The sequence below is a fragment of the Xenopus tropicalis genome, chromosome 8 (assembly GCF_000004195.4).
Source record: "Xenopus tropicalis strain Nigerian chromosome 8, UCB_Xtro_10.0, whole genome shotgun sequence".
NCBI lineage: Eukaryota > Metazoa > Chordata > Amphibia > Anura > Pipidae > Xenopus > Xenopus tropicalis.
Genome location: NC_030684.2, coordinates 36260615 through 36274014, shown reverse-complemented (window position 1 = coordinate 36274014; position 13400 = coordinate 36260615). Strand labels below are relative to the sequence as shown.

Sequence of the window (13400 nt, the reverse complement as noted above, 5' to 3'; positions counted from 1 at the left end):
TTGGTACTACAGGTATAGGACCTGTTATCCAGAATGCTCGGGACCAAGGGAATTCCGGATAAGTAGTCTTTCCGTAATTTGGATCCTTATACCTTACGTCTACTAAATCAATAAAACATTAATTAAACCCAATAGGATTATTTTACATCCAGTAAGGATTAATTATAGCTTAGTTGGCATCAAATACAAAGAACTGTTTTATTTTTTTTAAAAAAAGGAAATCAATTTTAAAAATCTGAATTATTTGATTAAAATGGGGTCTATGGGAGACAGGCTTTCCATAATTCGCAGCTTTGTGGATATCAGGTTTCCGGATAAGGGATCCCATACCTGTACTACCTCCCTTTATTTTCTTCTCGTTGTTCTATCAGTGTGAACTATTATCTTTATTCTCAAAAACCGTGTGTTAACTGCTGATCCAAACTGGAGTAAAGGTGGCCATACACGAGCAGATCCGCTCGCTTGGCGATGTCGCCAAGCGAGCGGATCTTCCCCCGATATCCCCACCTACGGGTGGGCGATATCGGGGACCATTTAGGTAAAAAAAATAATAATCCGATCGTTTGGCCCTGGGGCCAGACGATCGGATTATGTGGGCGGCAATGGGGCAGTCGGATCGGGGACCGCATCAACGAGCCGATGCGGTCCCCGATCCGACCAGATTTTCTAACCTGGCCGATCGAGATCTGGCCAATTTCAGGCCAGATATCGGTCGGCCAGGCCGCTCTGCTCTCCCCATACACGGGCCGATTAGCTGCCGAATCGGTCCAAGGGACCGATATCGGCAGCTATAGTCGGCCCGTGTATGGCCACCTTTAGCCTACCTCTGCCAATTCAATCCACAATAGGTGGTTAGACCAGGACAGTCTGCCAACATAATACCTATATATTTTAGAATTATTGTGAAGCAAAAAAAAAGTGGATGAAGCCAAAGCGGCGTCAAGTGTGCCATTAGCCTTATAAAGGGAGATAAAATTGAAAAGGGAATTTTGCAATTTTTTCAGACTCTGAAAAATCACTTATTTTGAGCCTGTCCTCCAATGATTACCCATTACCGTAGCATTAGATAATGTGTTCCAATATATATTATATAATATATTTTGTAGCAGCACAGAATCCTGTGCTGTATTTTTTCATTCTAAATGTAATTTACACAGGCAATTCCTTATCTGTCTACATTCTTTTATAAGTTTTTACTCCCACTGCTGAAAAATTTAGTGTGGAATGTGATCTTCAGGTTCCTGCATACTCACAGGCTGGGATTAAAGCAACAATCTGTTTTATAACAGAGATAGGAGATATGACATGATAAATTGTTTTTTTTTTGGTTGTGTTTTACAGATTTATGCTTCTCTTCCACAATGTTTTCTAAATGCACATGTATGAATCAAGAAAGAATGCTGAAGAATGAAGGCAATACATATGTACATAATTGGGCAAATGGTATCAGACAGGTGCAAGCAAAGCTGGGTGGTCTTACCCTCACTTTATCAGCAGGGCTTAGACGCTAGTGGTGCAAGCGGTGCCATCTAACCAATAAGTTAGCCCTGGCAATATAATTTAAACATCATTTACTAACAATGGTGCAAGTTGGGATAAACTAAATAAACAAATGTTGCAGGTATCGATGCTATTCATTAATGACACTTTAAATAAAACATGCAGCATAACCCTCCTCACTGAGTGCTCATTCGCTCATTACAGAGGATCGTGCACAAGTGTGCCTAACGATGCCAAGGAATTCTGGAGCTACCACCACCCTGAACATATCAGTAATTCCAGGGTTCCCACGGCAACCAGCGTCAGTAGGTACAAGAGACTGGTATCCAAAAAAATCACATGCCAATGGTGCTTTTATGTCATAAGTTATTTCATCAAAAATATGGCTGCCAACATTTTTAAACAAATGCAAATTTAGTTAATTTTTATGCCTTGGACACAATTGTTTCAGAGGCTACGTGATAGGTAACTAAAGCTCAGCACCTTTGAAACCCCCCTAGTTACTTGTTTTGCTCCTTGACACAATAAACTGCGTAAGAGTAATTCTCAGATACTATGAAATGCCACAATGGTACCGGTCAGATGGAGAAGCTTGTAATTTGGGGGTTAACAAATGGCAGACTAAAGATTAGAACTTTTGAAAATCTGCAGATACCGCGGTGGGGGTGGGGTTGGCCTGGGGGAGGGACCTTTTAATTGTAGCAGTGAGCCAGGGCTATACCCATTGGTGCAACTCTTCTTTATCCTATAGGGGAGGACTATAAGAACACAGAGTGGGTGGTAGGCAGGTGGTCCACTCAATAAAATCCAAAGTTTTTAAAAAAATGATTCTGATGGTAGGATCAGGTGGGATTCCATGCCACTGTAGAGCACTTTAATAAAAGTCCCAGAAGGTACTCATTGAAATGCACTTGGTGTTACACTGGGATGCAACAGCCACTATAGTTCTTATAAATTCCACTAATTGATTATACCCGCCTCAGAATTTCATATTACAATCTAATGAAAGTTTACATTTTATAGTATTTCATCATTGGTTGGGAAAGTGCAGAATATCTCATCTTTGTACACACATTGATATAGTTCTTATTAGTTTGGATGGCATGCACCACCTGAACACCTATCTGTATTAACTTCCCTATGGGTTGGGGATGAAGGTTGCTTCAATATATAGTTCTAATTATATAGTTAAATAGTTAAGTTGGGTTGAAAAAAAAAAAAACAAAGTCCATCAAGTTCAACCCCTCCAAACAAACTCCCAGTGCACATATATATACACACACTCATACAAACCTATCCATGCACTCACATATATATCTATATATACCAATATCTATACTAATTGTAGATCATAGTATCACAATAGCCTTGGATACTATGCTTGTTCAGAAAACCATCCAAGCCCCTCTTATAGGCATTAACAAACATTACAACATCACTAGGAAGGACATTCCCCAACCTCACTGCCCTCACCGTGAAAAACCCCCTACGCTGCTTCAAATGGAAGCTCCTTTCCTCTAATCTAAAGGGGGGGCCTCTGGTGCACTGATTGTTTTTATGGTCATTATATGCATATTTGGTATATAGTATTCTGTGTTCATGTTCAGAAGACATGTGGCATTCATGTTTACAGTGTGTTTTTCTATATGAGTATGTGGGAGATAAGAAGCTCTACAGTACACTGTTTAGTTGATTTCTGGAAATATTGTAAAGACCATTAACTTTAGAAAATACTTTAAAGTTTGTTAGTTTTTTGTATTGAGACAGAAAGAAATATTTATCTACTCTAAATTCTTGAGGTTATCTGTTTACCAAATAAACATGGGATCCATGGGTTACCTATTAACTCTCACCAAAGTTAAGGACTGCTCAAATTCCCTGAACCGGAATTCCTAAATACAAAAATCTGCATTTCTGGGGTTAAAACTGCACTTCCATCTTACCTGTCTCTTCCAAGAGTCCCTCTCCAACTCCAATTGTGTGCATTCACAATAGAGTTGATGTATTAGGGCTCTGGCACACGGGGAGATTAGTCGCCCGCGACAAATCTCCCGTGTCTCAGGCGACTAATCTCCCCGAGTTGCCATCACCTGCCATCCCACCGGCGAAAATGTAAGTCGCCGGTCGGATGGCACACGCGGCGGCGCGATTTCAGTGAGATCGTGCAAGTTGCCTCGAGAGGAAACTTGCGCGATCTCACTGAAATCGCGCCACCGTGTATGCCATCCCACCGGCGACTTACATTTTCGCCGGTGGGATGGCAATCCAGGGAGATTAGTCGCCCGAGACACGGGAGATTTGTCGCGGGCGACTAATCTCCCCGTGTGCCAGAGCCCTTAGCCTAAATCTTCACAAAGGATGCCTTGTAAAAACAAATAAGATGGTGGCAGAGAGCTTTTTCATTTTTTTACTTTTTTCAGACGATTCCCTGATAGGGCAGTTTTTCTGAAAAGGAGCACTGGCATGGTGCATAATATTTTATCCCTGTAGGGGTAGTGGTATACTAGTAAGGAATGGCAGGATAGCTATTCTGCAGAAAATTCACCCCAACCAATTTGGCATTTTTTGGAAAGATATTGGAGAGAAAAGCTTGTGACTGACATGTATTAGAACAAGATGTCTCTTTAAGAACCTGGGGGTGAACAAGACTAAATTTCACTCTGTTTGTCTGGAGGCTCGCAGTCGTTCCTATTCACTTATATGCTTGTGTAGTGGTGAACTATAACCTTAAGCTTGAACTTAAATTTAATGGTTTCTTATAACAAGCCAAACGCTCACCAAATTAGACTACAGGTCCAGGTGCTTATGCCCCGAACCTCTCGCTCTGTAGATATTCAGTCTTCATATAAGTACAATTAGTATACTACATGCAGTTGTGAACGGTTAGATATACACTCACCGCTTCCTCTCAGTGGCCCGGGTGCAATGCCCCAGACCCTCAGCAAGGGAAAACACGACCTCAAATCAGGTGTAGAAACATCACCGGCATGCACTCTTAGGACTCCAGGACAGCGGTTGTAAAACTTCAAAAAGCTTTATAAAAGGATCCAGACCTGATGCGTTTCGTGTGTTGCCACACGTAATCATAGGTACAAAGTCAGTACATTTTAATAAAGTTTCTTTGTATTATAAAAACAATGAGAACCAATGAATAAAGCAATGAATTACACAAATCTCATTTTTTCTATCCACCTTAGTGTTATCTTTAGGTTACATTATTTGTTCTCTACAGGAGAGAAAAAAAAAAAAAAAGAAAAAAAAAGGGGAAGTAAAGTGAGAAAAAAGAGAGAAGAAATAATGTAACCTAAAGATAACACTAAGGTGGATAGAAAAAATGAGATTTGTGTAATTCATTGCATTATTCATTGGTTCTCATTGTTTTTATAATACAAAGAAACTTTATTAAAATGTAATAAGGAAAATAAGAAGTGACATCAGGAGTGATGTCATCTCCACATGCTTTTTAAACTTGTATCAGTTCACTACTGACTTTGTACCTATGATTACGTGTGGCAACACACGAAACGCGTCAGGTCTGGATCCTTGAATAAAGCTTTTTGAAGTTTTACAACCGCTGTCCTGGAGTCCGTTGAGTGCATGCCGGTGATGTTTCTACACCTGATTTGAGAACAAGACCCTACATGACAAGCATTGTGTTGGATAGATTGCTAGGAGGGGCTGTGGAAGACCTAGTGGTCAAGGTACACATTGGTGCCTAAAGGTGGGGACTTGTAGAGTACTTACCTAAAAGACCCTAGGGTTCATTTACAATGCAGAGCACAGTGTGCAAAGTATTTTTTTTTTAATTCTAATATTGCATTCTGCGTAAATTGCCACAGGCCTCTGCACCTTGTTTTGGAGACCTGCTGCTTGTCTCTAATGTGCTGATTGCATTCGTCATCGCTGTATTTTTAGGGGCAAGCAGGCACTCAGGCATTCCTACACCTGCCCCTACCCCCCTCCCGCCCAAAATTGCGTGGCATTCAGAGCAGCAGGAGGTGCAACCTGCAAAGAGCGGTAGGAGGCTCAGCCTGGATTTTCAATATGACGTGAGGAGCAAAGCACTATTTATCCCAGGGTGCAATTGCTTGCTAAGTGAGCACTAAGGGATGTGATCTTGGACCCCTGTAGCACTTTAGCACTACAGTATAATGTAAATGACCCCTGTTATCACTACCGTCAGCTGCCCAGCTATATTAGGCAGGCACTAGGAACCGAACTCAAGATGATAATCCGGTAATCCACATGGACTGCATGAAGGGCAAATCATGGCAAACAAATTTAATTGCCTTTTGCTTTGTACATTATGGTCTGCTGGCCTTGGCAAAAGGTGGGTGAATAGTTTTAAACTAGTTAGACTAGTGTAAAGACTTTGTACTGGGGGGGGGAAATGCAAAAGTATTTTTCACACCTAAATTTGCCTTGTGTGTGTGGACAGGCCAATGCCGCGCTGGATTTTCAAAGCATTTTTTAATTTTTTGTAGTTTTTGGTTTTCACAACTTTTCGTTCTCCTGTTTTCAGTCTCGGAATTTAGACCATTATCTCATTGTTACGGCTTAATTACCCTTGCAAGCAGGAAGCAGTCCAGAATTTAGGATGAAAGAAGAATGAGATCTAAAGGTAAAGATAAGTAATAAGAAAAGAATAACGTTATCATTGACTTACGGTCACTGACAACAAAAGGTGCCCATACACATTAAAATCTGCTCGCTTGGCAAGGTCGGGAAGCAAGCAGATCCTCTGCCGATATCCCCACCTAGGCATGGATGATATCGGGCAAATGTAGGCTAATTCAATCGTTTGGCCCTGGGGCCAAACGATCGAATTATAACAGCGGCAATGGGCACAGTCGGTTCGGAGACCGCATCAACGAGCCGATACGGCCCCTGATCCGACTAAATCTTTTAACCTGCCCGATCAATATCTGCCCAATTTCAGGCCAGATATCGGTCAGGCATGCCTGTCGTTCCTGCCCCTACACGGGCCGATAAGCTGACGAATCGGGCCACCTTAACAGCTTTTCAGTGAGATTACCAACTACAATCTTTGCATATGCTTCTGTGTGGGTTATAGGGAACATTAGTCACACTAGATCAGTGACTACACTATTATGCCTTATGTATTCCTCAGAAACTATTCATTTTTTATTAAGGGAGTGTTAGCTTATATATATAAACCCAATTTTGTGCATGTATCAAGCCAACATGCCTTACTTACTGCACATTTTTTAACTCTGTCATAGGTTAAATGTTGAATTTGGTAAAGGAAGAGGTGAGAACTCTAGAAAACGATTGTAATAGTAATAGTAATAGTAAAAATTTTAATAGTTGTCAGGCATTACTTTTCTATATTGCTGCTCTTACAGCTTACCAGGGGCGGGCCAAGCCGACCGGGCGCCCTAGGCAACCCGGTCGGCCAACTCCGCCCACCTCCCCGCCCCCCCCCGAATGGCGCATGCGCGCCAATGCACAGGAGGTGCGGTTAGTCGGTCATTGCATCCGCCGCTAATGACAAGCGGCGGAGGCAATGACAAATTAGCACTAGGGGTAGGCAGGAGAGGCTCCTGCCTGGCGCCCCTAAATCGTTGCGCCCTAGGCAACTGCCTCTTCTGCCTACCCCTAGTTCCGGCCCTGCAGCTTACTATCAGAAGAAGATAGTAACTAGTAAAGGATGCATAGCTCAGATTAGTTGCGCAGGTAACCCTAAAGAGTCATATATGAATGCAAGTGTAATGTGCAAAGTGCAATTTAGACTCAATTTAGCCACAGTTGTGCTCAATGTATCATAACAGACAAAATTGCACTTTTCTGACCCAAATTGTAGGGTGAAATATACAATTTTTTCATCTTTAGTATGCAGTGCAGTTTTGAGCCCCAGTTCTTAAAATAATCATTAATAGGCTGGAAACACAGTGCAAAGGATGTGCAACGAATCTAATATGATGAATGTAATAATTAAATTATGAAGGGAGACTGTCAAGGTTGGAATTAGGCACTTGCAAGGGGACATGATTACTCTGTACAAGTACATTAGAGGGGATTATAGGCAGATGGGGGGTGTTCTTTTTTCCCATAAAAACAATCAACGCACCAGAGGTCCCCCCTTTAGATTAGAGGAATGGAGCTTCCATTTGAAGCAGCGTAGGGGTTTTTCACGGTGAGGGCAGTGAGGTTGTGGAATGCCCTTCCTAGTGATGTTGTAATGGCAGATTCTGTTAATGCCTATAAGAGGGGCCTGGAGGAGTTCTTGAACAAGCATAGTATCCAAGGCTACAGTAATCTCAAGATCTACAGTTTGTTTAGTATAGGTATGTGCATATATATTATTACATATTATTGTTAGTGTCTCAACAGTAGCATAGTAGATGAGGTTGAAAAAAAGGCACCAGTCCATCAAATTAAAACTTTTGCCTATGTGAAATCTTTTTATCTGGTAGATAGAAATAGCAATAAAAAAAAAATCAGCAGCCTCTCCAATTTGCCTCAGAGGAGGAAAAAATTGGACCAGTCCCCGGATTAACTTTTTAATAAACCGGTATTTTCTCACTTGCTAAAAAAACATCCAACCCCTTCTTGAAGCTATCTAATGTATCAGCCAGTATGACTGATTCAGGGAGGGAATTCCACAACTTCACAGCTTTAACTGAAAAACCCTTTACACTTTGTAAAGCGAGAATATGACCCTCTCTTCCCATTAATCTATGCCCCTTTTATTACAGGATAATACCTGGCTGGCCATTCCTGCTACTGACTGACATTGCTTGCTACAGCCAAGTGTAGTTGCACGCCAATGATCAGAAGAGACAGGATGGGCACACTGACAAACATATGGGACTGCAGGGGCAACAAGTAACTTAATAAGTCATTATGTGCTTCCTATTCAATTCAAATGACGTTCAAATTAATATGTACTTAAATTCCCTTTCCTGAGGTCCTATGGCATGCTGCCAGCAAAGACAAAACCAGAAAGAACATTGAGTACAGAAACAGATGTAATTACCTTTTACAGATGCAAAAAACTAAGTATAACATACAGGTAAAATGCAAATTCATGGGCGCTGCTTGAAAGAGGCAAACTGAGAAACTCCCCTCAGGCAGCAAAAAGCCGCTCCTGGTAGCTTAAAGAGCCAAAATTCAGATTTTTAAATCTTCTAGTGCAGAAAGTGCTATTGTGCTTTCTGCACTCGTGATGTGGCCCCCCTCAGTCCCATCGACCGCCTCAGGGCGGCACTAGGGGCCGAAATCCCTAGGGTCTTGTAACCAAAAAATTACGTTTATAGTACACAACATTGTGTTTTGATCAGTAGATTTTTATCCTGCGAAGAACAGTTAGATTTTTTTTTATTAAGTTACAGATCTGACAAATCTGCCTTCTGTATAGTAGTGCCAAAGAAGCAATGATTTCTTTCATTTCTTTGTTCAGTTCTGCAAAGCAGGGGGATTCATCTAACTTAGGGACCCCCAACCTTTTATACCCATGAGCCACATTTAAATGGAAAAAGTGTTGAGGAGCAATGCAAAAATGAAAAAGGTTCCTGGGGGTGCCAATAAGGGTTGTAATTGGCTACTTAATGGCCCCTGTGTGAAATGGCAGCCTATAGAAGGCTCTGTTTGGAATTATACTTGGTTTTTATGCAACCAAAATTTGCCTCCTTACCAGAAATTCAAAAATAAGCCCCTACTTTGAGGCCACTGGGAGCAACATCCAAGGGGTTGGGGAGCAACATGTTACTCACGAGCCACTGGTTAGGGAACACTGATCTAACTGTTGCAAATTCTCATGGCTAGGTGCAAACTCAATGCAGTATCACTTGTCTGCCTTTCTTGTATGTTACTGACATGAATAGAATAGATGTAACCTGTCCATATGAAATCCAGAACAAGCAATACAATGAGCAATGAAAGCAATGTGAAACTTCTTAGACTACTTACCTTTTGTTCCCATGGGAGTAGGACAATCATCTGGGACAGGGGGAAGAACCCGCGTAAAGTAGCTGACGTTAGAATACGCCTCCCAGCTTATGTAGCCATATGCAGAATTGTAGGTTGGTGGGCTGGGTATCAAATTTGAACGCACTAAAAAGACAAAAGAATGAATTAGGCTTGCGGGGTGGAAAGCTTACAATCTAAAGGTTTATAGTATGAGGCTATAAGTACAGACTTAGGGGCACATTTACTAATCCACGAACGTCCGAAAAGCGTCCGAATGCATTTTTTTCGTAATGATCGGTATTTTGTGACTTTTCCGAGCGTTCAATACGAAAGTCGCGACAATTCGTGAAAGTCGTACTGGCTATGAAAAAGTCGCGACAATTCACGAAATTTGTAATGGCAATGAAAAATTTGCGACAATTCACGAAAGTCATAATGGCTATGAAAAAGTCGCGACAATTCACAAAATTTGTAATGGCTATGGAAAAGTCGCAACAATTTGCGCAAGTCGTAACGGCTACGAAAAAGTCGCAAAAAATATGAATAAGTCGCAAAATGTTCGTTTTCCAATCCGAATTTTTCCCATTAGGATTCGTATTTGTGGATTAGTAAATCAGCCCCTTAGTATTGCAAATCTAAAATCATCACATTTCAATTTTTCCTACTCTATACCTGATCCCACTGGCCATCATACTCAAATAGCAAATACATTTTTATATTTCCTGGACTGCTAACTCTGCTTTCTTGCTGCCTGCTAAAACCCGAGCCTTACATTTTATTGGACAATTGAAACTTACACTGCTTTTCTTTCTCTCTCATTTCTCCATTAATCTGCATCTGCTGTGTCTTAAACCCAAACCAAGTCTTTGTTCTATCTATACACCTCTACCCTTAAAAAAGAACTACAGTAATTAATACATGCATCTTATCTTCTCAAATCTCTCTGCAAAGCAGCAATAACCTGCATAGAACTTGGAATTTTGCACAATTAACTACAATTAGTAATTTAGCAAAATCAAATATATATTATTCATTATTACCCCCTCCAAAATCTTTTCTACCACAAACTAAGAGGCCTGTAGTTTTCAGGATAAGAATCCTTTTTCAAGTGAGGTTTGCACACAGGTCAGTCCTCTGAAACTGCTTTAACCAAGGTCATAAGTGAAATCCATGTAAAGACTAGAGACACTTTTACATTCTCATACTCCTTAAACTTTCTGCAGCATTTGATACAGCTGACCATTCTTTTACCCTTCACTGTAACTACTGTTTTTCACCTATTGATCACTCACTCTGTAATTGTGCTCAGAGGGTGTGGCTTGGGATCTCTTATCTTGAAATTCTCTCTCTCTATAAGGCTGAATATGTCAAAGACCAAACTTCTTATATTCACAACAGAATCCAGCCACCTCTCTTTATTACAGTCAACAGCAACACCTTACCTTTTCAGACCACACTGGATCCCAAGACATACTGCTTCTTTCTCAGGAACATTGAAAAATGTGTCCCTTCCTCTGTCTTTCTACTGATAAAACAATGATGGCTGAATGTGACTGGCTAAATGTTTATTCTCTCTAGGATAGAATACTGCAACCTACGTAATTCCAGCTGGACTCCCAGAATCTCATCTCTACCCAGTGCTATCCATTGTTACTGCTGCTGCCCACACCATCTCACCTACATATGAACCTCTCTTCTCCCCTTGATAACTAAAGTCTTTCTCCTGGCTCCCTGTCGAGTGGCATAACAAGTACAAAATTATTATCTTGTCCTTTAAAACCCTGCATACCTTGGCTTCTCTATATATGCCCTCGTCTCCCCAGGCACCCATTCCTGATCTTTAGACTCTCTTCAAAACCCTCTGTTATTCATATAGTTCCCCATAAAAGCGAATTCACACATAAACCCATCCCATCTAATTGGCTTACACCTGGAATACTCTACCATCTTGCATTAGACAAAACGACACACTAAGCAAAATACTCTTTACCTTTTACAGATTATTTTAATAGACAGTCTAACAATATATTAGGGCTCTGGCACACGGGGAGATTAGACACCCGCAACAAATCTCCCGTGTCTCGGGCGACTAATCTCCCCAAAATGCCATCCCACCGGCGAAAATGTAAATCGCCGGTGAGATGGTATACGCGGCGGCGTGATTTCACTGAAACTGCACGTTTCCTCTCGAGATCTAATTTCCAGCAGTGTTAGTTTAAGGCAGTTTGAGAGTTATGTACCCCAGAAGGGTGCTTATTATTTGTAGGCTGGTTCTCAGATATGGTTTAATGCTGGGGCACGAGCAAAGCATGTGCAGAATGTCTGCTTTATCATCCTTGCGAAATTACTGTCTAGATGAAGCATTTTAATATCCTTCCTCTGCAACAGTCTTGACTTCCCCCTTCTCATTTTGTTTGGCCTCATTCCAAATAGGTACTGAAACGCCTAGGACTTATGTATTCAGTCGTACTTTTTAATATATAATAACTGCACCCTTGTTTCTGTTTAATCTTTGGAAAACACAGTGTACCCTTTTGTTGCTTCATAAAGAAATACATACGCGATTTTAAAATGAATACCCTCTATCTATATAAAAATTATCTGTCAAAAGAATTATGCCTATAAATACTTTCTCTGTAAACATTCCGTGGCAAATTAGCAAAGAGAAATAACTCACTTTTAAAAAGCATTTGAATTATATCTATTTTAGATTCCTCTAGAAGTAAGAAAAAAAACTAAACGGCCTCACTGTAGCTTTCCATCATATCACAGCATTGATATTATTCATTTGAGGGTGGTATAAAATCCCAGATTAACACTGCTTTGGGTTAAAGTAGTCTGTAATGTATATAAAATGTGCCTCCTTACCTGTCAAAACAAGTCTCACAATGACATCACGTATGAAGGTAGAATTTATTATATCCCAAAACCACTTAAATCTGGTCAAAATGTAGTGATAAAAAGCAGGACTTGGACGAAGAAATTCCCGAAACTTTGTCCACCATTCAGCTGGAAAAGGCAATGATAAGCAAATATAAATGATAAAAAAATTAAACAAATGGACGCTAACCTTCTGTACAGGTGATATTATTGCCATTGCAAGGGGGCCTCCATCTTTGCCTATCTATAACTTGGTCAGTGGGAGTCAGAGGTCATTTCTGGCTCCAACTCAGAACCAGTGGAGGTGAAAGTGACCTTCTGTTTAAAGTCATTCAATACTTTGGTAACCGTCTAATCCATTGCATCAGAGTTACAGACATTTCTGGATGAGCTTAATGTAAATATATAATTATATTTTTTTATTTGAAAGTCAAGGTCAAGAAAAACCAAACTGTTCGCGTCAGAACTAGTGATGAGCGAATTTTTTCGGCAGGCACGGATTCGCAGTGAATTTCTGCATGTCGCCATTGGCGGATTGTTTTGTGAAACGGGTGCAAAAATTTGCAGCGGAAAAATCAGCTGCATAACAAAAGAAAGTTTTTTCCCACGTTTCACAAATCTTTTCAAAGTTTCACTAATTTTTCGGAGAAGCAAAACAGGACAGATTCGCTCATCACTAGTCAGAACCACACAGCCTAGCTCACAGACCTCATCTTAGCACTTTTGTATTGACATGAATTCATTTTTTCTCTTTGTTTCCATGACATTAGCAGTTTTTACAAGATTCTGGAGTTCTGTCTGGCACCATCCTAGGTGAATGGCCAAAACACATTTCCTATATAGTCCCCATCTCTTTGTGTTACGTTGAACGTAAAGAGGGTTATTGCACCTTATATAAGAGGTACATATGTTATCTTGCATATGTTATATTATGTATATATACAGGTAATATATATGCATTATACAAGATATGCATAATATATATATATAGATATTATAAGTCACTAAGGAGTTCCATGACCATCAGCACAAGGCTGATGGCTAAATGCTTCCATACAGGTCATGGACCTCTGATTCCCAAGGCAGCA

At 40.6% G+C, this 13400-nt stretch overlaps 1 protein-coding gene across 2 annotated transcripts in view; it reads right to left on the bottom strand.

The window, feature by feature from the left end:
* Positions 1–13400, bottom strand: part of ptgs1 (prostaglandin-endoperoxide synthase 1) — a 57516-nt gene that overhangs the window by 23665 nt on the left and 20451 nt on the right. For both annotated transcript variants that reach the window (XM_031890271.1, NM_001271255.1), the window contains 2 exons: positions 12301–12441; positions 9433–9576 (listed from right to left, as the gene is read on the bottom strand). In XM_031890271.1, coding sequence (XP_031746131.1) covers positions 9433–9576; positions 12301–12441 — 285 coding nt within the window. The remainder of the gene's footprint in view (positions 1–9432; positions 9577–12300; positions 12442–13400) is intronic.